General features: G+C 48.0%; 1 protein-coding gene across 6 annotated transcripts in view; it reads right to left on the bottom strand.

The window, feature by feature from the left end:
• Positions 1-1849: 1849 nt before the first annotated feature.
• Positions 1850-26897, bottom strand: part of SERTAD2 (SERTA domain containing 2) — a 79272-nt gene continuing 54224 nt past the window's right edge. Inside the window, exons 1-3 of one of the 6 annotated variants that reach the window (XM_058835220.1) lie at positions 23352-23700; positions 12132-12328; positions 1850-7366 (exon numbers count right to left, since the gene is read on the bottom strand). In XM_058835220.1, coding sequence (XP_058691203.1) covers positions 6418-7362 — 945 coding nt within the window. In that variant the 5' untranslated portion in view covers positions 7363-7366; positions 12132-12328; positions 23352-23700 and the 3' untranslated portion in view covers positions 1850-6417. Of the gene's footprint in view, positions 7367-12131; positions 12329-22954; positions 23153-23351; positions 23701-24144; positions 24488-26897 lie in introns of those variants that run through there. The other 5 variants (XM_058835219.1, XM_058835217.1, XM_058835222.1 and 2 more) reach the window with 5 other exon arrangements.

The raw sequence follows: 26897 nt of genomic DNA on the forward strand, positions 1-26897 counted from the left end.
TCCACACCTCAGTGCTGTGTTTGGGTGTCTTTCTGCCCACACTGCAGAAACAGGAGCAAGGTCCCTGAAAGCTGGTGGCTGCCTGGCCTCAGCTCCCTGATCTTCCAGTTACTTGGGCCCCAAGAGAGGAGCTTGATGTGCCTCTTGGTAGCCGTGGAGTTGCTGCCCTGGCTCATGATACCAAACATCTGCAGAGCTGAGTGCAGACCTAGGCCGATGCTGCTGGAAAGGAACCACTGTGGTGCCTCCTCTGCCTGGAAACGCCATTCCTGGGGCACAGTGGCACCACCCGAGGGAGGGAGGGACTGTCCTTCGGTCCCCAGGGTACCCCAGAGCCCTGTCACCTCGAGAAGCAAGGTAAGCACCTCGCTCCTCTGGTGTGGTGTAGGTGTGAGATACCTCAGACCTGAACCTCATCCAGCCCGTGCCGAACTCCAGCCTGTTTCCCCCTTCCTCCTGCTCCCCTCACAGCGGGCTCAGAGCGAGGGCTGCCTGTGGACAAATGCCTGGAGCTGTCCTCTGCTCGGGGCAGACACTGCGGGGAGATGCTGCTCCCCACAGGGACACCCCATCTTAAAAGCCCAGAGCAATGGTTTGCCCTCGCTGAGGTGGGAAGTTGGAGGGTTGGAGTGGGTGGGAAGCTGCTCCTCTCAGGAGGGGGAAGAAGGGCTCTGTGCAGAGCCTGGATGTTCTGCGCTGGAGGCAGCTCTCGCTGACAAGTCACAAGTGAGGAAATAAACTCTTAAAAGGTAGGCGGCAACAAAACCGGGGCAGCTTCGAGAGTGCAACAGCGGCATCTCCGCTGGCCCTGCCTCGGATCCGTGCACCAGCACCTGGCCGTGTCCGTACGGGAGCGGAGCCCCGGGGCCGCGGAGCCTGGGTGGGAGCCGAGCCCCGGGGAAGGGTTCGCGCCGTGGCCCCGGCTGCGCTTCACCCCTGCGAGCGCAGCGCTTGCTGAGCAGACAGAAATCCAACCCCGGGGCCGGCTTTAATTCTCCCACTTCTCCTTCCTTAGCGATTCTCGCGGCCCGTGTCCCCGCAGCCATCCGGCCCCGGGCGGCAGCTGCTGCAGAGCCCGCGGGCCGTAACACGAGCTCCCCGCGGCCGCGATGCTGCGGGCGGGACGGGGAAAACTCGCCGCTTTCTCCCGCTGGCTCTCGGTTCTCCGGAAAGCCAAAATGGAGCAGTGGCGCTCCCGTGGGCGTGGGAGGCCGGGCGAGGCGTGCGCAGGGGGTGACTCATGAGCTGAGCACCGCAGCCGGGGCCGGCCCAGGGCGCTCCGGGGCTGCGCAGGCACCGCCACAAGAGGCTGGAGCCGAAGGCAGGGAGGAGGAGACCTCCCTCCTGGCTGGGCCTGAAAGCAAACACCAGGCACCTGGAGGAGTGGGGATGGGAGGAGGGCACTGATAAATGAGGCGGTGGATTAAGGTATCAGATGTTTCCTGCCGGGATTTAATGGCCTGGAGGACAGCGCATTCCGTGCATTAGAAGCGGGCAGGTCCCGCTCCGGGCCAGCCTGGCCGCTCCCCGGGAAGCCGCTCACGCCCCCGGGCTGCTCGGAGCTGCAGCTCCCACCTCAGCGGAGCCGAGCATCCCCCGGCACACGTAGGGCAGGAACGGGCACCACGGGCAGCGCTCTGTGCTGGGCAGGACAAAAGCCTCACGGCAGGAAAGGCCTCGCACCAGGCGAAGTTTCCCTTGTTCTGTCAGGTGCAGGCCGGGCTGTCCCTCCCCTGTCCCTTGCCACCTCCCGCGGGTGAACACCTCCCACCCCTCCCCCTGCAGCCCTCATGTGCTCCTGTCTTCCCCTGACCGCCCTCTTTCGTGGAGGGAAAGAACAAAGCCAGAATTTATTTTAATTGTTTATTGTATAATATAAAACTACAAAAGTAAGACTGCTCATTTCCATGTACATTTGTCCAATTGTTTTTATGATTACAGCCCATACCTACATGTGAATACAGTAATCTGGTTTCAGATGTCTGTAATATTGCATAGAAAAGGCACAGCTCTAAGGTCTGTGGGAGGGGAAGGGGAAATACAGCCTTTTTTCTTTTTTTTAAATTTTTTTTCTTTTTTTTCTTTTTTTTTTTCTTATTTTTTTTGACAATAACAAGCCCTGTTCAAACAACCATGCACTGAACATGTCACACTATTTACACCTTTTCCAGAATCTTGGCCTTTGTAGGCACTAGTATGGAGTACGCTCAGAACTAGATAGGAGTTGAGGTTGGGATTTTGTCTGTAATTTGTGTTTTTAAAGAGGTTCCAGAACTTGCATTAGTCTTATTTTCAGAAAAAGAAAAAAAAGTGCTTAAAAAAGAACTAATTTATTTTAAAATGTTCAGTCTCATTAATTAATAGAATATTGAAAGCAACTTACACAGAAGCAGGATACTGAAGCCTGACTGGGGAGTTGGGGGAGAAAAAGAAGAAAAAAAACCCAAACCAAAAGAAACCCTGTAACAAGAACAAAAAGTTCAAAACATGCCAGAATGAATTAAACCGTTTGTCAGACAGGACCCATTGCGATTTACTCAATTTAATAAAGTGTAAACGTGGGATTCAAAATGATCAGTTTTAAAATAACCCAGGCTCTTACCACGCGGCGTTGAGGAAAAGCCGAATCACCTCGCCCAAGGTCTGAACGTCTCCTGCCGGCGATTGCTCCAGCCGCTGCAGCGCGGTGTTGCTCTCCCAGCCGGTGCCGGTGGATGCCCGGACAGACGGCGCTGCCAAGCCGCTCTCTCCAAGAGGGATGTTCCGCTTCCTTCGCTCCCAGGGCTCCGGAGAGGCTGCGGAGCCCCAGGCCCGGCTGGTCGGACACAGAGCCGGGGGTTTGGGCTCTAAGCCGGGCTGTCCTGCCCAGCCCCACCTCCGGGTAAGGAAGTGGCTCTGGCACAACTCCTGGGGCTGGAGGGAACATCCTGCCCCCTCCTATGGGCGTCCAGCCCCAGGGACTTCTGCTGGGCCTCCCATGTGTGTTTAAAAAATAAGGGAAAAAAAAAAAATCACCTTTTCTAAACCTTTCCCAGGCCAGCAGGATGGAGATGATTGCATTTGCTCCTGCCTTCAGTGGCAGATTCCAGTAGCGTGCCAAGGGAGGCCCCTCTCAAGAACCAGTGGGGGGGTAGGAGCCTGATTAGGATTAATTTTGAACGTAAACCTGTCCCTCCTCCATGCCTTTTTTTGCATATTTCAAACAACCAGATCCATATTAGAAAAAGAGTGTAGGGAAAAAATAATCCTGTGATCCATGCATATCCTGACTGGAACTCAATTCATTCTTTCTGAATCTGGCTCCCATACCCTTTTTCATACAGATTTACATTCCTACAAGAGGATACATTCCTACCATACATTCTGTACATGTTACAATCCAGATGTTGTTAGCTTCACAATAAAATAAATATATTTACAGAAGAAAAAAAAAAAGAATAAATAATTTAAGAAAAAAAAAAAAAATCACTTCAAATCCAAAGCTCTCTTATTCTGCTCCCATCTTGTCACTTCATTGCACGTTAATGTCAATCTCCATCCCTGGTGTAGGTCTCAGAGAAATTCCATGCATGGCTGCTGTTGGGACCACAGCACAGGCCCAGCTAGAGACAGTCAGTGACTGTGCAGGGGGACAGCCACAGCTCAGCCTTCCCAACCTTCTGCTGAGTCCCACAAATCAAGTAGGTGTTTGTCCTATGGGAATCCTGTAGGGATTCTGCCACAGGACCTGCACTTCAGCACCAAGGAGCCACAGACACTGCCCGAGTGGCGAAGTGGATTTAGAGCTCGGCTCCTGCTCTCTGGGTACAAAAACTTCAACTGATTCCCCTTAAACAGCACAGATCTCTGAAAAGAGCACTGATGGGAGCATTTGCCTAGATGGTATTTATGCAGGTGTAAATATTTAAGTAATCCCAAAAAACAGGTGGCTCCAGCCATGGTAAGGCAAGCGCCTACCAAGTTGCGGTGTGAACCTGGTGTTGTTCCAGGTTTGTGCGGGATTGTGTTCCCAGATACTCGAGGTGCAGGGACAGAAAGGCTGTGGGTTCTCCTGCAAGTGCTGAGGACTGCTGTGGAACAAGGGCTGGGTGGGAGCTGGAGCGGCCCCCCTCCTCCCCACCCTCCCTTCCCCTGGTCCCTAAAGCTACACTTGGTCAATGGTTCTCCGTTTGAAGCAGTAACTTCCTCTCTCTTCAGTCTGTGTAATGACTGCAAATCCATCAGCATCCCAGTGCTTCATGGAGTTTAGCTTGGGAAAAAGGAGAAAGCAAACCCACCCCCTGGGCCAGTGCTCCCCGCCTCCCCCAGCCCTGTCTCTCCCTGGCAGATGAACTGGGAGCCAGAAGCGCCTTCCGCAGCTGTACATGACGAATTTCATTTCCATTAGGAGTTCCTTCATTGCAAAAATGTATTTGCTCTCATCCTGTGTCTGTGTGCATATCTATGTTACATCTATCTATATACTAATAAATATATATGGCCTGTTTTAAAGTGCCAATTTAAAAAAAGCTGCCTCCTTAAAAGGCAGGCAAGACCCAATTTCATCCATGACAAGAAGAGAGCAGAATTGACTGAATATTGCCAAATGACGTAAAACATAATTTAAAATTTCTTAAATAAATATAAAAGTTATTCCTAAAGAAGCCATAGGCATGTCAACAATATAGGTTGTAACCGGCACTCAACAACTAAAGTACCATTGGAAAACTAAAATGCCATAGCAACTTCAGCAATAGGCATGATACATTGCAAACATTTTTTCTTTTTAAATTAAATGTACACCACAAAGAACTTAGGGAAAAAAAAAATAAAAAAAAGCTATTGGTGCAGTAAGAAGACTTCTCAGGTGTTACGAGGGAGGGGACCATGCATAGAAAGCTGTGTCTGTATATTCCTTGTAAAACGGGTCTATAAAGTGTAAAGCAGGTAACACAGTTGATACAAGAACCCAACTCTATACGAGATGCCAAGTGATGTCACACGACTGGCTCCAGTTTCAACAGCAATGGATATTAAAGCAAGTCCATCCAGTGCAGGTACGAGATGAGCTTCACTGCAGTAATACTGAAGCTGCCTTTTTCAGCACTTAGCACAGTGAGGTGGGAGAGGGAAGGAGAAATGCTCCAAGAAAGGGCGAGCGGACGCTCCCAGCCCCGCTCTCTGCCCGTGCCCGTCAGTCGGGGAGATGCCAGGGAGGCTCTCGGTGGGCTCTGGGCTCGTGGCTCCCCCTCACACCATTCCCAGGAGCTCCGGGTGAGGAGGTGCCGATCTCCGCCGGGTTAAGGCTCCACGTCAGGCGGGATGGGGGCCTGGCAAGGCGGGCGGGCTTGGGGACAGCGGCCGGCCCCGGGGCGGGAGCTGCGGCCGCGGCAGCGCTCAGGACCTCCAGGAGTGAAGTTCCACAACTGTTTCCTGCCAACTGCTTCACATACGTGTTGGAAAAGGACATGGCTCTAAGTTTCAGGAATCACAGTAGTGCGCAGTGGGTACAGCAGGGAGCAAACACTTGTGAAACTCCGACAGAAGCAGCTCCCAGCCCTTTCTTAAAGCACTTTTTTTTTTTGTTTGCATTCAGGGAAACCGACTGCAGGCTTATTTGATCCAATTTTCTCTTTGCACCATACACATATAAAACATTACAACTCTGTATAAAAGTACAAGTGGTTCTTGTACATCTGAATTATGCAGGAACTATGTGAGCAAATCCTATCAAAATAGCTATTTTTTTGTGTGTATAAACAGCATTTGTTTTTAGAAAAAACAATACCATAAACTGCAGAATCTGTACAAAAATATAAAATAAATTTGGGCAGCAGTTTCTAAACAGCCATGTAAATGCAACACTTAAAGAGGAGCAGGTTAATGCCTCCAAAAGGCTGAATTGCTAAAGTCAACCTATACAGGGCTAAAATGGTATTGAGATTATCTAAATAATAAAATTTTTTACCTCTTGCAATAAAACTTATAGAAAAAATAGACAAGTATGCACATGCAATTTACAGCTTTCCCCAACATAATCCTTGTGCTTAGCTTTTACCTTTTTTTTTTTTCCTTTTTTCTTTCTTCTTTTTTTTTTTCTTTTTTTTTTTTTTTTTTTTTTGTAATAACATAACATTGTCTACAATACATATTCTTTCCTATACCAGGATATTCGGTCTTCCTTGAGGAACCACTTTAAAAAAAATACATTAGAAGTGGTCATACATGGATGAAGGCACTCCAACTCTGCTCGAAGCAAAAACTAGTGTGATCCTTTTCTTTTCAAAAAAGGCAAGCAAGGATGCATGCACAGTGCTGTGAATCGGGGCTGGGAGGGACTATGGAAATACTACCGAGTGTATATACTGGTACTTAAAATAAAATAAAAAAAAAAATTCCAACAAAAGAAAAAAAAAGTTGCTATATTTCTAATATTTTTTAAGACCCAACAAGCACCTCCATGATGTGGTCCAGTTCTGTGAGATCCATTTTGAAAGGCTGATTTGGAGTTACTGGTTGACTGCTGTACGGAGCGAGAGTCTTTAGGAGCTCATCTGCTGAGACAGGAGCCATTTTTGAGGCAGCCCCCGTGGCAGACGTGCAGGGGTCAAAATCATACATGGACGTATCAATGTCAGCGAACAGAATGTCATCCAGGGTCAAGTCTGTGAGGAAACCTGTGGAAGCTGTTATCTCAAAGTTGCCAGGCAGGGGGTCCATGAGTTTGGGCTCAGCCGTTCTGCTCTCCGGGAGGCCCTCGGGCTTGTGAATGTTGGACTCGCTGGGCTGGGCTTTAGAGTCGTCGGCTGCTGATTCAGCTGCTACTGCCTCTGCGGAGGTAGGTGCTGGACAAAGCTCCTCGATTTCGTCCAAGGCTGAGGAGAAGCTGTCCTTTACTGGTTGGAGAGCAGGAGGTGGCGGCTTCGTCGGACCATCGTGCTGGACAGCCGGGGAAGTGCAAAAAGTGTCGTCCTCGAGCAAAGAGGCCGGGGTGAGGCAGGACTCCAGGGGCATAGTGCTTACGAAGTCGGCGGGGAGCAGGGGCGGCGAGGCCAGGTGGCTGAACGCCGGCTGCGCCTCGCGGAAGTTGTCGCTGAGAGGGTCGGCAGGCTGCGAAGCGGCCACAAACATGGGCCTCAAGCTGCCTTCTTGTTTGAGTTCTTCCTGGATCCGCCTCAACATGTTGTTAATTAAAACTGTCTTTTGCAAGCTTGGCTCGGTTAATGGCCTGTGGTTATAAAGTTTCATAAGGGAAATGTTGAAGATAGTCTGACGCTGTAAGGTGTAAGACACCTTAGAGGGACCGTCAGTGGGAGACACCACTTTGCCTTCCAACCCATCTTCATGCTCGTCAAACTTCCGCTTTCCTCCTTTCCCCAACATATATCTGCAAGGGAAGAGAGGAGAGTGATGAAGGCAGCAAAGCAGGTGCACATCTGTCCCCATCAACAGCTCGGCCTTGGCCCACGGCAGCGTGCCGAGCAAGCAGCAGCCACCCTAATGCAGGGCTCTGGTCCATCCCTGTTTAGGCATGGCTGTGCTGGTAAATGCCAAGCAGGAATTCAGACAGCATCTATAATACTCAAGACCCGGCATGCTTGGCAGCAAATTCCCTCTTCCTTACATTAAGCAAATACCTGTCCATAGGAGCACAAGCCACGGGCTCTGTACTGAACGTTTCCTTACATTCCCTGACTGAGGCAGTGCTATGCCTGGGAATACACATGTAAAGCACCGAGGTTCTCACAATGAATTTCCTCTTTTTCACGGGGGAAGGGAAGTGAGGCTCAAGCAATTGTGTGCTGAGAGAAACTTCCCCAGCGAGGCTGGGAGATCCAGCCCTTTGGTACACCAGGATATAGACATATGGGTTTATTTAGCTGATCGCCTAAGGACTAAACTATCATCGCAGGAAATGCTGTTATTATTCTCAGAATTAGATAAATTACAGATGAAGAAGAAGATCTGTCAAGTCTTTTAGTCTAATCCCCAAGACCACTCTGCACTACACTCTGCTGCTGATCAGATGGCAGATTTTGAAGGAAACAAAGGGGATTTTATCAAACTCTCCCCGCTTTATAAATAATTTCTGAGCTAAGATTAAGTGGGGCAGTTTAGTCCCCAGTGCCATCTCTTCCAGGATGTTTCAGAGCACCTGGAAATGCTCCTCTACACAGCACAGTCCCAACCTCATTTTGTCACCATTATTTTTGTGACACAGAGATCCCCCCAAACACAGAGGAATGAAGGAGTCACTGAGCTGTGACAGCAGCACGACCTAATGTTATGCTATCTCATTTTCCCAGGTAGAGTGGTGAGGTGCTGGAGCTCTAACCTGCTCACTCTTTCAATATGATCACAAGCAGCTCCCTGTTCATTCCTGTATCCCTCCCTCCGTTTAACAAATTCTTCTGGCACGAAGAATTCTGCCTTGTTTAAAGAGGGGGGGAAAAAAGGTGGAAGAGGCTTTCTAGCCACAGGTATTCAGAAAGGAGTTGCAACAGCCATTCAGATTTTCACCCTAGACCTGACCCTTCTCACATTATGCAGCTATCATCTGGGAGACAAAATTTGCCTTCCTTACTTGAGTACAATTCCCAGTCCTCCTAGTGGGATTAGCACCTGCAAAACGACTGCAACTAGGCAAGTCTAACACAGTTTGACGATCACACACCAGTTCAGCAGACAGACAACGTAGTTAAACATCACCAAAAAATGACTGGCAAACATCTAAGAGCAAAGAAATCCTTGGAAAGCAGAAGAGGGGACAGAAGAAGTCAGGGTTTCAGTGCTACAAGAAAGCATTTGCTTGGTGGTAAATCCAAAACCAGATTGGGTGAAGTGAGCCTCTTCTGGTTAAAAGTAAGTCCCAAATCCAGATAATTTTCTACCATATTATGCAATTAATTAAAGAAGGGTGGGGGGAGGGAGCAGGCTGAGCAGAGCTGAGGAACAGGTAGGCTGCCATCCAAGCTCCTTGGCCAGCTACCAGCAATTCCTGCGCCTGGAATCTCGGGTGAACAAAACCTCTGAAATTTAGCACTACTGCCGAAGTCTGGTTTTTCTCTGCTCCCTAGTGTCACTTCCATGGACTGCTCCAGAGCTGTGCACATGGGTGTGGGGTGCGAGCGGGGGGCTTTGCTATTGCAGTGTTCACAGTAGACACAATTCCTTTCCCTTCAGACAGATGAGAGCAAGAAAGGGAGGATCAGGCTAGTAAGAATTAAAAACCCTGCCCAATTCCAACACGTTTTTAAAGCAGCAAGGGGTTAGGAGGAGAGTTAGCAGCTTTCTGTCCCTTCCTGTTATCTCCTCCCCCTGAAAAGAGACAGACTCTGTCCTAAAGACATACCAGCACTCCTTCCACAGTGCTCTATTTAAAGAAGACATTTTTAAATGGCTTGGGGACTAGAAGAGTTTGAAGTTTGTCAGCCTCTGCCAGGAATGTATAAAAACATTCACTGCACAAAGCAAACCTTTTCCCCCATGATAAAGAAAACAGCCCAGGCTCCGTTCCCTGTGCTGAGTTATTCATCATTGCCAGGTGACGCTGCCAAGCATTTCCACCGGGCCCATTTCCACCCAAAACTGAGGTGCTGGTAGCGAACACATTTTGAAAGCTGATCAGTAAGAACTATGGGATCATCACTGAGTAAATACTATGATAACCTCACTACGTCATTTTCCAGGAAGCTCAGAGATGATTCAAGATTTCCTGTATGTGTGACTGTCAAGCTTTTGCATCTCACTCGATCTTCACATAGCTTGATTCAGAGCTTGCCCTTTTAAAAGACAAAACAGATCAGGCAACTCCAAATCTCACCTACTGTCTTTTCAGCACAGCTTTCAGTTTCCTTTTTCCCCACTAATACCCTCTGAAGAGGGTTTAACCCCTAAAACACCAAAGCAGGATGTCAGCCTAAGCACAGGAGTTTTATTCCACCAAGGAGAGGGCTCAAATAGGCACTGCTAGACTTTCAGCTTTATAAAGTTTTATTTTATCCCCTTCTCCTCTGGCATGCCAACGGGAATTGTAAAGAATGTTTTCCTCCAGGTTCCATAAATCACTTCATTCATGCCAAGCGAAGCAAGGAGGTGATATCTTTTTAGACCAGCTGATAAGAGTTGGTAAAACCAGACATGCTTGGGGGCTTGAAAGTCTTTCTCTGGCTCTTCATAAAGGAATTTCATAGTTTCTGACCACTGAAGCTTAAGACAATGTTGCCTGCTTGTTCTTTACAGCTCAAGCCATCTCTACCCTCCTTCAACCAACCCGTTTCATGCCTGCATTACAGGGATCAGTATTGTATGTCTTAAGACACTGAATAACATTTAAAAAAATAAAAAAGGATGCTGTACAATACCAGCATTTGATCTGAATCAGTTCCGTTCATCTCAAAAGCTTTGCTCCTAGCCTTTCCAGCCAAACCTCCTGCTGGAAAAACAGAAATTCCAAACTTAAAAGATCAGCTTGACCAAAGATCCCTACAAAATGAGACAAACACCTTTCCAGGTGTCAAAAGAGAGTTGTCCATCCAAGTCATACCGCTGTGACAGGGGCAGCCAGACCAACACCAAGCCACCCAAATGTGGCACTGCACAGGCAGAGATGAAGGGTAACGCTCATGGAAGGTCTTTCATGCATCTGTTTTGGCCGAGCAGCAACCTCAGCCAGACGTATTTCTGCTGCATTTTCACCCATTTGCTGAGCATAATTTTGAGTCTGGGTGTTAAGAGTTGAGACTGGACATCACTTTGTTGTTGTTGTAATAAAGGGTGTTGCAGGTTTTGGCCTGCAAGTGAGTTTTCAATGTTTCTTAGGTATGTGGAACCAAAAAGTGTAGAAAGACAATGGAAAATCTGCATCTTTCTGGGGGTTGGGGCAGAGGGAGTTACTTGGAGATCTTCCCCAATATTATCTACCAGTTGGCTCCAGCTCTGGAAGACCTAGAACCAAAAGCTAAACCATTGTTGCTGAGAAAGATTCTACTTGCTTTTTTGCCCATTTAGGGCGATCGCACGCGCCTCAGCGCCAGAGAAACCCTAGCATTGTTTGGGAGTTGTCTTTTCTTAATTGAAAAACAAAAGTAGTATATTTTTTTTTTTTTTCTCATTTGCTGTCATTTAGCTTTCTTTTATTGGCTCTGCATGCTCTTCAGACAGAACTGGAAAAAAATGCAGTTGGGGCTCAGTGGAAGAGATAATCAGCCTGGAGCGGATGGTTCTCTGGAGTCAACCCTCATCGATTAAACACAGAAGAGCTTGTGCAATGCCTGTGTCTCTGAGCCCACTTAGCAATGAATCCTTTGCTCTCTGGAGGACAGAGATATGTGTAGATTGTGAGAGGAGCACTGTGTTTATTGACTCTGCTTCGGACACTTCGACACCGCTGGACTATTTCTGAAGTCTTTAATAATCGGCGTTTCAGCATAGAAAAGTACCAGATAAGTAAAAACTGAGAGGAAAAGTGATTTTTCTCACCCAATAATAAAAAATAACCTTTAATTTTAATTCCTGAGGACTTTTAACAATTAGGTTTAAAATACCTCTGAAGACTGAAGGCTCATCTTGGAAATCAATTCTACAACCCACTAGGCCCTCCCTGCTCATTGAGACAGACAGGAGGGGAAAAAAAGGAGGAGGAACTGAGCCCCAAGAGGAATAGCGGAAAAAGGTTTTGAAGAAGTCACATCTCCACTCACAGATTTATGCCATCCCCTCAGTCAGTCTAGAGGATGAACAGCTTATTAGAGTTGAGGTTACTTTTAGAACAAACACCACATTGCTCAAAAAGGTAAAAGCATCAAATCCCTGAGTCCACAGGCAACCATTCCTCTCCAGGCAGCCGAACACCGAAACACAGGTGTGAACCACAGGGGCTTGTGCCAGAAGAGGAGTTTAAAGCAGGACCAGTTACTTTCTGAAATCTTAGGTAATTAAAACTACAGGGAGTAAAAAAGGAGAAAGAAAGAAAAAGGCAACCTGGGGGAATTAAAATAAAATGCTACTTCATACATGTGCATGAAAAAGCCCAACAAAACCCCACAACACAAAAGCTCCCCATAAGAGCCCCCCAAAGTGCAATGAGAGCACTGAATTTATACACTTCATTCCCCTAAGTTTCACAAACCTCAGATGTAAGTGATCCTCACCAGGTTTTCTTGGAGAACCTATCCAGTGAATTATGGAAGTGCTTTCTCTGTCACTTCTGGCACATGAAATATAATTTTCCTCTCCTCCATCCTTCACTCCTCATCCTTGAGGGTTCCATTGGTTGTATCCTGGCCCAACGGCAGTCAATGGGTGTTTTGTTACTGACTTCAGCAGAATCAGGATTTGGCACAGATAGCTGCAGGACCAAAATAAAAAGGCCTTTTATGCCAACTGGGTTCAACTGGCAAGACAAGGGCCAGATCCTCTGAGCTAACAGAGGCAGGTTGAGCTGCTGTGAGGTATTTTAGTGCTGCTGGACCCAGCCTGAGGGACCACCTGAACTTGTAACCAGTCTCCACAGCTTCAAAGTATCTGTCCCTTAGAGCTACAAAGGCAAACCAGTAAACTTCCCTCTCCTTATGCGTTTCCACATCCTCTAAGGCCACAGCAGAGAAAGAGAGTGGTGACATCTGTAGAAGACCCCTTGGGGCAGGACCGTGGGCTCACCCACTACAGAACGATGCTCCTTGGCCTGGAGGATCCTGGCAAAGCACAGCAAACCTACCCCAGCAGGTGGAAACACAGACATCTGAGAGCACTGGCACCCTCCTCCCATTCAAAGTGACAAAGGAAAAGCAGAGGGGAAGGCCAGTATAAACCTGGCAGCTTCTCCCAGCCTCACTCACAACAAGGGGGAAAGCTGAACAGCCCAGGTGTCGAGGTTTAACTCCAGGGCTGGAGCAAATAAGCAGCATGGACTTTCAGAGACAACAGCCAGAGCTTGATGGAAATTGCCCCTCCTTGGGGATTTCATCTGCTGACACCAGAGTGTTTAAAGCCTGGCACGGCAGCATCCCCGGGAGCTGGGACAGCCTGTTCCATGCAGAGCTGCACGGCCACGCTCCCTCTGTGCTGCAGCTGGCCTGCAGGGTGTGAACCGACCAGTAGGGACGGGGGAGTGTTCTTTTTTATTTATTTTATTTTTTTTTTTCCCCACAAGGCTGCTTTCTCTGGATCTGAGGCACTTTTTACATGTTGGAGTGCATTGCATCCATGTTGCCTGGATAAAGAGGACTCCTGACAACGCTGCCTGGTAAGAACTGTGTCTCATGTCACATGTGGGTTAGGAAACAAATCCCACAACCCCCAAAGAGAGGTAGAGGGAATGGAGCTGTGCAGGAGTTTCTGCCCTCTCCAGAGCCAGTGCTCAGACATTCCGTATTTACAAGGTTTGTTTTCCCCGACACATTTTACATTAATTCTGGCTGCCCTTTTTTATATTTTTTATTTTTTTTTTAACTGAGTGATGTTTAATAAGCACTTACAAAACTCTCCTTTAGAGAATATTAAAAAAATTGGCCTCCTGGGCAGCTCTCTGCTTCCAGAGAGTACAGGGGATTGTTTTTATGTTTGCAAGTCTTCACTGCAAGGCTGTCAGTGCCAGCAGTAACTGTAAGTGGCAGGTATTTCTCACACACATTTTACAGGGACCTAACTCTTCCCCATCTCCTGTGGTGGATGGGTAAACCTCAGCTCTTCCAGAAGAAACAGAGAAGCAAGTAAAGCTCCGCAGAACTCCACTCCTGCGTTTAGCAAGAAAGGCAGCTTCTCTCCCCCTACAGAAACACAGCCTTTGCCCTCTGCTTTAGCCACTTCACACAGAGTGAAGAGTGAGTCAAGAGCAGCTAGCAGGCTGAGTGACAGGGGTCTTTTCTCCTCTCCAGTTAAAATCAAAATAAGAAGGAAAACCATAGGTGGGTGACTGTTAGAGGCTAATCTAAGTAGAAGTTAGTTAGGGACTGTGCAAGGAAACCTCTGGCAAACAGGAGACAACAGAGGAAGCTCAGACTCTCATTTGAGAAGCATCTGAAGTCGTGCAGGTCTCACAGGGTTTGCCTTTGATACTCGGAGCCTGGAGTCCCCAGATCCCCAAAGGAGTGTCCATGTTAATCAGAAAGTAAGGTGAAGCCTTCCCTAGCAAATAAGCAATGCAATTATAAAGCCAGTCAATAGTGTAACGCCAGCCAACGTGTTCCAGCGATATTTTGAAACTGTAATCTGATCCTACTGTTTCCATCCTCGTGCCTTGCCTGCTCTCCCTTGTTGCATACTGTACTATTTGAGGCCCAGAGGGCAAAGCAAGCTCTTGCTGTTTGTTCATGATCAGAAACTGCATTTGGAGCGAGAGCTCTGTGTGCGCCGCCCACACCACTTTCTTGAGAGTTTCTTAAACTTGCAGCCCGCCGAAGCCCTGCTAGAAGGATCTCTGCAAAACAACCAAAAACACAAACTCCACTTCTGCCTTCATTTTGCAGCTCCTTTTCACCGCGCTAAAAAAAGGCAAAGCCGCAGTCTAAGGCAATCTCTGACTCTGCAGTGTGTTAAGCCTTGCAGGAAACATATGCTTCTATTAAATTGGAAACAGTTTCTAATGCTGTCAGTTTGCTAAATGTAACATGTTCCCCTGGAAGAAGTGGAGCAGTTTCAATGTTTTTGACTAACTGCACACATCCAAACAGAGTACGTCTGATAAAGCTGGAATGGGCTCCAATAAATATAGCTTAGAATAAATTACTGCCTCATTAAGTAATTGTTTGGAAAAAGGACAGCAGGTTTTCTAGATTACAGCCATGTTATTAAGGGTGTTTATAATATTAGGAATTCTATCAGGGTAACAGAAGTTAATGCAAGTTTAAATCAGAGGAGCACTTGTTAGCTTGTTAAAGCATTAAAGACTGCCCTGGCAGAACCAGAAGGTGGACAAGACCACACAGGTTCTGAGCATGGAAAGCCAGGAAGGCACTCAGCAAACCACTGCAAGGCTGAGGGCAAGAGCAAAAGCCCTGAGCAACTCTGACAACTCCTTTTCAGGAGGCATGAGGGAAGATATACCTGGGTAACACACCAAGGTTGAAAAACATTTATTCGATATTCACATACAGGAAGGCAGTTGTCTTTACTGGAAAAAAACAGAACAGGTTTGGATAGCCCAGCAGAACTAATTTCTGTCTCAAAGATGTCAAAGCCAAAATGCCAATCCTCACATGTTCTGCTTCAGACAGGACTTCCCATGTGCTTCCTTATAAAACAGTGCCCAGAAGATGCAAACAAGCCCCCAACCTGCCCTTTTTTGGTCTCGTCCTTAACTGGAAGCTTTAGCAATCACACTCTCTACAGCTGCCAACCCTGCCACAGCCCTTCACAGGCCTGGTGCAAACATAGCCCTGCTGACCACCAACCACCTGCTTTGAGCCACATCAGGATGGAGTCTTCCCTTCCCACTACCAGGAGATGCTTTGTTAGGGTTACCTATTGAGGGCAGAGAGATTTTCCAGAAGCTGGCAAAGCTACCCTCATCTCAGGTCACCTCTGTACCAAATCTCCTTTACATCCTTTCCCAGGATGGCTGCACACACCAGCCACTTGCAACAGTGCCTGAGCCACCCCCAGGAGCTTCCTCCCTGGGGTTCAGCTTAGCTGGGCTCTGTGCCTCAAAGAGCCACCGAAAAGAGCTGGGCTGAGGCTATTTTGAAATTTGGGTCTCCATGTGGCAGTGTTAAGGAAGCAGCCAGTGTGAATTGAGTTCTGTCGTGCTGTGAACACACGGGCTCAGCACTCTGCTGAAGGACCAGTAGCTGCTTTATACACCCGGGCATCAGCAGCAGGAAATCAGAACTGCAGTGAAGCAAACCAGGCACAGCATCAGGCCAGATCCTCTGACTTTACTGATTATTCAGCAGACTCTGCTTGTTGTCACCCAAAAAATATGCGAGGGCTTCTACACACAAGCCTCCCTGGGATCAGCCAAGAAGCTCTTCTTGCTCCACACCACAGTTTCTTCCCACAAGTGCAGCACTCCAGGCCTCCTTGCAAGGAAGCAGGAGGTGCCGGTCCCACAGGCAGGACACCATGAATTCCCGTGTCAGCGGGCACGGAGCCATGCTGGAGCCAGTGCACACAGCTCCATGCTGGGAGAACCAGAGCCATCTCCTCAAGAGGTGGAGCAGCAGCAATTAAGATGGCTGTGTACTGCTCCAGGGCCCAGTTCAGCCAAGACTGCCTTCCATTCCTTCCCACTGCAGAGCCAGCAGGCACCGGCAGAGCGCAAGTGCTGTCTAAAAAGAGACACCTCGCTTGTAAATGAAATTCAAAACAATCTGAAAGACCTAGAACAGCTACCAGAAAGTGACACAGGGAAACACACACACACACACACACACACACACTCCCTTTTCACTGCTAAAATTACACGCCTGTAATGACAAGATGCTACTGGTCAGGCTCTAAGGGAGAATGATGAAATAGCCAGGCTGGCTGTGCATCCCTCCTCCCCTGCACTGGCGCACAGAACAATGGATTACGGCAACGTTGTGTTGTACTGTACAAGACATCTCTATTGGCACGCACGTGTCATGGGCTGCCTGGTATTTTTAGTGTATGTAGGGAGTGAGCACTGCAGACCCATCTCCACTGGACCTGTGCAATTCCTGCAAAGGTTAATGAGAATTGTGCGTGCACCCACGAGAGACGAGACCCCTTCGTGTATAATAAAGGAGGGAGTTTTTCTCACCTATGTATAATTACTTTGTTTGAATCCTATCATAGCATCTTTTCCCCGAAGAGACCTTGTTTTTCCCCCTTGTCACAGACCCTTAATAAACATGTGGAGGGGGGAGAAAACCCCCACACTACTGAAAGAACTGAATGGTTTGCCAAAAAGTAGGTTATTGCTCTGAAAACAGTGTTGAATAAATTATCACAGTCAAACTGAAAAGCAACGAATGGCAGTAGGGAAGAAGAGGAGAAAGGACAAAAAAAAACCCTCTGAAGAAATATATACTGCAAATGCACCATACAAATCCCAGCAATGACAAGTCATTTTCGTTTCAGGCTTGCAGATTTTATTTGCTAACCAGTTTCACACTACTGAGAGTTAGAAAAAAGAAAGGTGTTTCCCTAGCATTTTTTAAAGTAGCTTAAACACCACAAGAGTTATTTTAAACACTTTTGTTTAAATGAAATGAACACAACCCTGCAAACAAAAACATTCTATGAAAAAGAACCCACTCACCCTGCAAGTTTCTCTTAAAGAGGTGAAAAGTTGTTGGGTATTTCTCCACCACCACCAGTGAAAACAAAACAAATACAAAAAAAAAAGTAGTTAAAATTTGACACGAAAGTTTGCTCAGATGATGTTAAATGATGTTGGACAAGACGATAACTGCTGGCCTTTCAGTCCAGTGCACTAAAGCTCTTGCATTTGTTGAAATACAGCATATGTTTCCATGTCCTACAAAGGAGCCTTCTGAAAACAGATTAAAGGGAACTTTGGCCAGCCTTGAACTATTCTCAACCTGTAAGAGCTATGAGTTAGAGACCAAAGAGATTCCATTTTTCAAGGCACCTGCTTGATTTCACAATATAAAGTACTACACCGAAGAGATGTTCTTTAAAACATGGGACCCACGTCTCTTCTATGTGGAGTAATTTAAACATTTTCAAGTAAATAATTTAAACTTAGATGGAGACACCCTTTTAACAGCATATTTTGACAACATGTGTATTAAGTCTGTATTTTGAGGCATGTTTAGGACAGGTTAATTAACACAGAACAAAGAAACTTAACCACAAATTAAGATTTTGGAAATTGGGAGTGGAAAATGCAGAAGGAGAACAGCTCAGGAAACTTTCAGGAATGTCTGAAACTTTATTTCATATTCAGTCAGGCACAACCCATTCACCTCACCCATGATAGTGTTATACTGATTTCCCCACAATTAGAAGTCCCCATCCAAGCATACATATATCACGTGTGTCCCTCTGCCAGCAAGGGGAAGCAGAGCAGCGACAGGAAGCTTGACACTGTGTGTCACACACACAGAAAATATTCTCTCTCTTGTATTCATTCACAAGCTATTTGTGGAACACTTTAGTTAGGGAAGGAAAGTGGAAGGGTTGTTTAGAAGAGCCAGTTTCGCCAAGCAGATGGAACAGGAAGGGCTAAGGGGGAGCCAGGTCCCAGCAGGGTAACCCAAGCAGGTTATTGGACCCCTGGGAGAGCCAGCATGGAAGTAGCCCAGTCAAAATCCCTTCGACCGCAGCTCAGGCTCCTAAAGCCTAAGGCACTGTTCCGCCTCAGGGCCAGGAGCAGGCACAAGACCTGACCCACAGCAAATCAGGCCATGCCAAAAGTGCTGAAATAGAGTGGCTTGTCTCACACAAGGCCCACAGAGCAGTGAGAAAGCAAAATGTAACCACTGCTGTTCAAAGAAAACACTGTGGTTTGCACACAAACGCTGGTCTCCTATCTTAATGAAATGTATATTTGAAAAATATGCAAATGATATGCATGCACGTGGATGGGTACCTACGAAAGGCTTTTTTCCAAGGGAGAAAGAACGCCTGCAAAAACACATGAAAAGTAAAGTTTGCGGTGGCACCGGAAGATGATGATGATGTATTTCTGAATTAGGATTGAAAACTTCATTTTGCAGCTACCTGAAGTTAAGACAAAGCTGCCTTTAGGCATTTCAAACTAGTCAGACCTGCTATAGCAGTTGCACAGTCTGCTTCAAATATGCCCTCCACGCTCCTTTCAACCTCCACCCCAACATATATCCGCATAGTTTACCTCCAATCAAGGGTGGTTCTTGCTATAGCGCAGTTCACTCAACCTTATTGCCTGCCTGGCACGACAGGAGGGTTTCTTAAGACTGATGTTACTGGCTACTATAAGAAATGGTTTGAAAAGAGCCAATAATTGTCACATTTCCATTAAAGGTGAGTGTGGTTCAAACAGTATAAGGGTTTCTGGGGTGGGGTGGAAAATCTGGCATCAAGAAAACAGTTTTAATTGTTACATCTGAGGAAGTATTAGGGCAAGTTTAGATCTTTCCACCACTTCAGGGCTCCTTGAAAAAGGGAACTTCTTTTTTCTGCTACTTCCATAAGCTGCCCAGTTGTCAAAATAACATTAAAAGAAAACAACCCATGTTTGAACTTTTCCCTCTGTATTCTACCATATTAAGAATTCAATTTTTATTCTAACTTCACTGGAAACAAACTGTCAGATGAAATCCAACACACCTTACTGGTGTGAAAGCAAATAGGTTTTGGCTCCTAATAATTACACAGACTGAGACTCATGTCATTCAATGCCACATAAAACTCAGTTCCAGAGTGATATTAAGGAGAAATGTTTCTTTAAAATCACTGGTACTCAAAACACTGATCATATTATACAGGCTGGGAACTTCAGACATTCTATGGCAACATCTCTGATTTTATGTACCCAGCTGAAGAGGTGTAGTGACTTAACCAGCACAGGAGGGTACCAAACCTGGCCCCTCATTTGAAGAACAGTGGTCTGACCTCACCTAACAGAGGGCTCTGAGCAGGGTTTTAATTTCGATGCAGCAGCCTGAATCCAGTGTCACTCTGATTTGGTGGTGGCTGCTGTCTCACCTGAGCTAGATGAGCCTCCACCCTCAAAGAAAGGACACATGAAAACCAAAAACTTGCTCTCTGGTGACTTGACATTTCCTTCGGCCCTTTGAAGCCTTCCTGCCCCTAGTCACAGCTTAAAGCCCTTTCTGAAGGCCGGTAAGGCTGCACTCAACGCCCCTGGAGACTGCCCCAACTCTCCCTTGGAAATGCCCCTCGAATCACATCTCCCCCACCCTGAAAATCCCCTTTTCGCCAGAGGAATGTCCCAGCCAGCACATCTTCACAGCTCCTCCCGGCCACTTGGCAATCAATGACACCCAGCATCTGACATGCTCACCAGGAGCCATCGGTGAGGCAAGCATGGTGGCAGCACGGTTTCTGCCCTGCACAGTGACACACAGTTTAACACCCACACAGCCAAGAGACAGGGCAGGGACCCCGCTGTGACACACACAAGACTTTTTCCCCACTAAACCTCGGCTGTCTCTCAGCCACACGTTTGCTTTGGACCTCAGTTTGGGCTTCACTTCAGCACACCCAAGAGCAACGTTAGCACGGCATTTACAGGCCTTGCCTTCCTCACTCGTGTTGAACAGCCAAGCATTGTTATCTTATTTTTGTTATAGTGTTTGCATTGGTAATGCTGAACAAACCTGAAGCCTCCACTACAGCAAACACAAAAATTGACTCTGTTTATAAAAGAATAAAAGAACTAACACATGTTGAGAGTCTCTCTCCATTTATAGAAAACAGGCACCTCTTCATGACAGCAGTTTCTCTGACCAGTGAAAAGTTTAGAAATCAAAAGAAGTGGCAGAAAACATGCAGTTATATACCCCTGAAGAAAATGAGCGCTGTGCTCAGATTGACAAATTTCATCTTCCACAAACCATTAATTAGCAAAAGATTCATCAAGACTAAAGATCTGTGCTTAGTGCCAACCTGCTTACATTGAAGCTGGACCTTGCTCTCTCCTTTGAAACACTCCTGATCTTTGGACTTGGTAACTGAAAGCTGCTATTTCTGGCACTGATTCGTGTGCATGTTAAGGAACCACTGCAACTGGAGCTGTCTCCTTGTGAGCCAGTTACACTAAAGAGCTGAGTTAAAAGAAGGTGCCTCTCTTGCTACCTGGCCCTTATAAGAAATAGATCACCAGAAGACTACTTGCACTTTCAAAGTACTGCATTCTCCTTGTTTGACAGATTACACTTTAAGATGTTACATAAAAGCAAAAATAGTCACAAATACTTTGGATCACCTGTCTAGTGTTAGCACTGCCAGAGATGAACTGTGCTTTACATCAATGTGAAGAAAGTCAGAGTTCCTAAAAAAAATGTTTTCCCAATGAAATATTTATTGAAAAAATAAAAGCAGCTTGTGTGAACGATGGCAAAATCCTTCAAACTAGATACTGCACAAAACCTGCTGTACTTCATGGAAGCTAAAAAAATAAATTTTGAATATGAAGTTTGAGTGTTTCCTTGCTATTAGGACATTATCTCAAAGTCCTTGATGCCTCTCAGGCAGACAATCTGAGCACTTGGTATATTTATGTTATTATTTCCCCTGTGAAACTATTTCATCTTTCCCATTAAAAAGAGCAGGTGTATAAAGGAACACAATTACAACTCTTAATAAATCAGCACCTACAGATGTATTTAATGCTCTTTAAGACTGCTTCATCTACAGACAAAACCTGAAGGACCTATGGCTATCAAGTTTCTTTTTGTTTGTTTTCAATCAACTTCAGAGAAAAAGAAATGAGCCTGACACAAAAATCAAAGCAGTGTTTTAATATGCACAAAGTCTAGCTTCGTTCCTTAGCAGTCCAATCCAGTTCCTGCAGAAAAGGAGTGGGTGGTTGCTGCTACCAACTTAAATGGAAGCAGGATCAGTCACGAGAGGAGGAATATCTGGAGCTGTTACACTGGATGCTGCAATACTTGCCTGAACAATGGAAGTATTCCGAAGGACATGCTCCCGGATACCTGTCCAGCAGCACAAACTCCTAATCCTCCTCCTGCCTCTGCCACCACCACTAGTTCATCATGTTAAATCAGAGCCCAAAGATACCATCCTATAATGTAAAAATGCATGTACTTTAACTTCAGCCAGAAAGGGCTACTTTGAATTTACCCTGCTAAATTAGTTGGCTAATTTCTATAGCAATCATTTTAAAGAAAACACAATTCATTTTTATAGTTTGTTTTACCATGTGAAAGCTTCCTGTGCCCTTAGATGCAAACTGAGGTGCCTCTGTCAATTTTGTACCCTGTGAGAAGTCCATAAGGACACAGGAACCTTCACTTGTGCAGATGCATGTCTAAAATTATCCGAATTAGATAGAAAAGGTAGAAAGCGTTGTTTGAACTCACACACGTAAGAAATGTTCACTCATTTGAGCACAAGCACAAAACTGGTGTTCAGGGCAGCCAAGCCCTCTCCCACCCGTTTGAGCAATAATTCTAGAGTGGCCAAATCCAGCACCCACTGACGGCAGCGAGAGTCGCCCTGATGACTGCACCAGGCAGCAGATGAAAAAGCCTGGATTTCCCTGCTCCCGAGAGCCTTGGATCTGTCTGAGCACACGCCGCCACACGCAACAGCTCTGGCGTGCAGCACTGAAGTTCGGGTAAAGAAGCTGACACGGCCCCCCCCCCGCCCCCCCCCGCCCCCCCCGATGGAGATAAAATGGGAAAATTCGCTTTATTTTACACCAGCAGCTGACCCACAGCTGTAAATCCGCCACCAAGGGGGCCCACTGGACAGCACACAAGCCCCTCCATAGATTTCCAACTAAAGTGGCCCTGGGATTTCCAGCTATGTTTCACAAAATGCAAGAAATTACAGCAGGTAACTGTACTCCTATTTTCATGCTTAGGAAGAACTTATTTTTCCAGATCCTGATGTGAGTAAAGCTGCCAACGCTCTAAATCAAAGTGGCACCGCAAAAGGATTTTTTTCAAGCGTTCATCCACCCCGAAGAAAATCCTAATAAATACTCGTTTTTGCCGTCGCTTCCAAAAGATGAACCACCTTACTCACAAAATCCCCCCCAGACGCCTGTCTCTCCGTGCTGGCGGTGCTCCCAAGGAAGACCCATGCGCGCTATTGCTCAGGGAAAAGACAGGCTAATCCCCTGCCCTAACACCAACCCCTGAAAAGGGCCAGGCAGCGGGGCCAGCCGGGTCCTGCCCAGCCATATGTCAGCTTTGCTACAGCGGAGTGAAAGTCTCCCCCAGGCCCTTTTAGCTCTCCCGGCACTACAGCATGCACTTTTCGGGGTTCCCTGAAGCCCTCGCTCTCACTGAGAGAACGGAGCCAGGATGCAGCCCCCGGCTCCAGGGGCTCCCCGGCGCACACGCGAACTTACCGGGGTGGCGCGGCTTTCCTGGCGTCGGAGGGAGCCCGGCTCCGGAGAGCACAACCGGCCGCACGACCGGGGCCAGCACAACCACCTCGATAAAAAAGTATATTCCAGCTACCCGCACCTGCTTCGGCTCGGGATCCCCCCGCATCGGCGGGGGAGGGGGCGTATTTTAAGGTCAACTCCGCCGCTCTCCCTCCTCTGCTCATCTCAGCACGAATCCCTCCCTCCCCCCCCGGAGGAGAGGGGGAGGATCCCCGCCCCGGGCTCCTCTGCCCGGGCACCAATTTAAAGGTAGGGATAAAACAAGCCCCGATGACTCGCAAAGCCAGAGGGGGTGGGGGACTGTCGCCGCCCCCTGCCTCCCCCCCCGATGCCCAGCAGCCCCCCCAGCCCCACTCACCACATGCAGCTCCACCTGAGAACTAAAGCATGGAGAGGGGGAGGTCGGAAACTCTCGCCCTAGAGCAGCTCCATATGTCGCTCCTCGCCGCGCCGCTCCGGGGAGGGGCCGGGTGGGATGCGGAGGAGGAGGAAAGGAGGAGGAGGAAAAGAGGAGGAGGAGGAGGCAGGAGCAGGCGGCGTGAGGATTTAAGCCTCAGCTCTGCCCCGGCGGCTGCGATCACGCAGCATTATACAATGGAGGAGGAGGAGAGGAAGGAGGAGAAGGAGGAGGCACCACCAGCCCCGGCTCCCAGCACTTGCCGCCAGCACTGACGACAGGGGCGGCTCCGGCGAGCTCCTCACCCTCCGGCCCGCGTCAAAGCTCCGCCTCGGCCCCGGCCTTCCTCCCCCGCCCCCCCCGGCCCCCGCGGCTGCTGCTGCTCCTCCTCCTCCCCCGCTCCGGCTCCCCGCGCTGCCCACGCGTGCCCCGGCCCCGGGCGGGTGGCGCGGCCCCCGCAGCCGCCGCGGCTTCCCCGGGGAGCGCCGGGCCGGCACAAAGGCGGGTGCCAGCGCGCCCCGACCGCAAATATGACAAGTATCCCTGCTATCCGGTGGCGGGGACCCGGCCGGGGCACGGGGCTCTGCCAGCCCTGCTCCCCCCTCCCCTCCTCCCCAGATTGTCCCGCTACAACCCAAAATTCTCCCCCCGCACCTCCGGTCAGCCCCCGGCCTGGCCAAGCAGAGCGGGGGCGAGGGGGCGATGTGGAGAAAGCCCGGAGCGCTGCCGGCCGCCCCCCGCCCCGGGACCTCACCTGGGAGCCGAGGGAGGCGGCGGCCCCCGTCCGTGGAATCCTCGCTGCTAATTTGGGCTGTGCAGATACCACCGAAGCACAAAAATGAGGCCAAACGGAGATGTTCGAGCGCGCGAAGACTTGGGGGAAGGAGGGAAGCGCTCGCCACCGGGCGCTATCTGGAAAGAAGATGATTATTTTAAGTCACCTCAATGACTGTGTTTCCAAAGGGGCTGTAATCCCAGCCGGCGCTGTTAAAGCGATTCAAACACCTTATAGTTTTGGCTGTAGCCCCAGCAGGCATCTCGGATCGTTCCGGCCTTTCATGTTCCACTAAACCGGTTGTACTTCGGGACAATAAAGCTTTAACACCTAATATAAAGGCGATTATTAGCCATTAATACCACAACTCGTTTAGGTATTACGCTCAAACGTTCTGTAATGATTTGTGATCAATCAAGATGATGGTCTTGCTAGAAACTAAGTTCCATTTTCAGTTAGAAAACCGAAAAGGAAAATAAGGATACTTCTAGAAGAAAGGTTTCCTTATCCTGGAAACTGTATCTGACAAAAATCCACAAAGCAAAAAACACCACCAAGTAATTAGAATAGTGAATCTGCCAAAATAAAAGGAGACTAAAGTGCTGATTTTATGGATTCTTAAAATTAGAATCGAAAAGGCCCCATCTAATTGATGTTTAAACACCAGGACTAGCACTTGAGCACTCTGCTGAACTCACTAAAAAGGGAGACAAGGGCATCAGATCTAAAAACTGACATTTTATTTTGCCGGTTTGGAGGCCTCAGCACACCTTTCCCTTTCCATCCGTGCTATCAGCCATTCCTTCGAGGAGATCCAAGCTCTCTCATCCCGTATGGGTGGCACAGAGTTAGCCCTAAACCAATCTGCAAAGCAATTCACGGACCGCTTACTAGATTTTGACGAGTGATTCGCGAATTTCCCAGGAGCTGGCAAACATTAAAACCAGAATCTCCCTGGCTGGATACTTTCCAGCAGCAAGGCACTGAAATTTGGTTCTTCCGCCTGGGGAAACAAGTCTCTCCCTGAAATTACCAGCATCACAATAAAATCACTAAGTAAAAGGTTCAGCTTCTTTAGGGCTTGAGTGATACCTGTTCAGTGGGCTTCTGCCTACTCAAAGGCCACACAGAATATCTGTAATACTTGCACATTGTTGGCTGGGTTGTTTGGGTGTTTTGTTTTTTTTTTGCATGCCAGATTCACTGAATTTCAGGGCCTCATTCCGCCCTCCTTTACACCAGATTTGTAACACAGCGGGATCTGGCCTTGCGCAATTGCGCCGTGGATGCGCCCAGCCGAGCAGCGCCCGCCTTCCGGAGCTCAAAGTCCGCAGCAGGTTTACAGTCCCCGTGCCTGGGTGTGTGCACGCTATCACCGGCACCAGAGGCAGAACCACAAACATTTGCTAAATAAGCAGCTGGGCTCCAGCCCGATATGCACAGCCCTGATCTTGCCATGTTACACTCGGCAGTAAAAAGCCTGAGCCTGTGTCATTCGAGTTTTAAATGCTTCTGACTTCGCTCGGTTGCTCCAATTTTACACCAGCATAAGAAAAAGCTCACCGCCCCTTCTGTTTCCTACTGTAACTCTCCCGAGTCTTTCTTGGCAGGAGTTTATAGTCACGCTGTAACTCAGATTGTGCCTCTGAACACAGCTAGTACAACCTGCATGCACACTCAGAAGCACTCCCAGCTGAGCATAGGTCACCATACGAATCGATATGAATAGAGCTCCTTCCTGTGCTTCATGCACAGCACAGGCTCCGGCGCGGCGGGACGAGGTTGGGCTACACAAGGAGAGTAATCCCGCTACCGACTGCTCCTCACATGGCCTCACACCTGATTGAGAGAGACCTTTCTGGCCAGGAAAGTCTGCTGTGGAGCTCTGGAGCGGCCTGACCAGAAGGTGTTTGCAAGACCCAAATGCAGTTTGCCCGAACACGTCAGTAAGCGTGGAGAAGCAGCCTGCAACGGAGCCACAAAATGCTGTGCTAGGAAGTGTGTCGGCAGAGCTTTCCAGAGCCTGTGGGAGCAGGAGGGGGGAAAAGCCTGAGTGTCTGCAAGGAGGAGCCACCCAAAATGCATCCCATTTCAGAACCAGGCACACATGGGCTTCCCAGGGAGCAGTAGCACAGGTTTAGTTGTGCAGCCATAGCCTTGCCACAGGCCCTTGAGCTGCTCACATGTGAAGATGACACAGTAGAAGAGAAGGAGCTGAGCTGTGCCTTTCTGCAGCAGTACCTGACGTGGGCTGCAGGCACAGCCTGAGTGCAGCCCTGGCTTCGAGCAAGGATGGTCAAAGCCTGACTGGTTGAGGCCCGGTCTCATGAAGATCATTCAAAAACCACCCCTGCATTGAAGATAAATAAATGAACAAGGCAATAAATGAACAAACAGAAATCAAAGATTGGGGAGGGGGAAACACACACTGAGCTTCATAAATCAATTCATTAGGAACACTACAGACTGCCAGGTAATCTGCCCATCAACACGTGTGCTAATTAGGAAAGAGTGGCAAAGTTTGGTGTGCTGGAATGTTGGCATCCCTTGCATTTTTCAAAAATAGAGGGAGCGAACTGCTTCCTATGCTTCTAATTGCATCCTTGGCCTTTTCCTCTCTGATTGCAGTACATATGAATACTATGAGATTTCATCAGTTAATTGTTCAACACAACTTCATTTTCTCCATGGACGTCTTTGCTTAGGTGCATGCAGGAGCTGGCAGGCAAACA

The sequence above is a fragment of the Poecile atricapillus genome, chromosome 3, assembly GCF_030490865.1.
Source record: "Poecile atricapillus isolate bPoeAtr1 chromosome 3, bPoeAtr1.hap1, whole genome shotgun sequence".
Lineage (NCBI taxonomy): Eukaryota > Metazoa > Chordata > Aves > Passeriformes > Paridae > Poecile > Poecile atricapillus.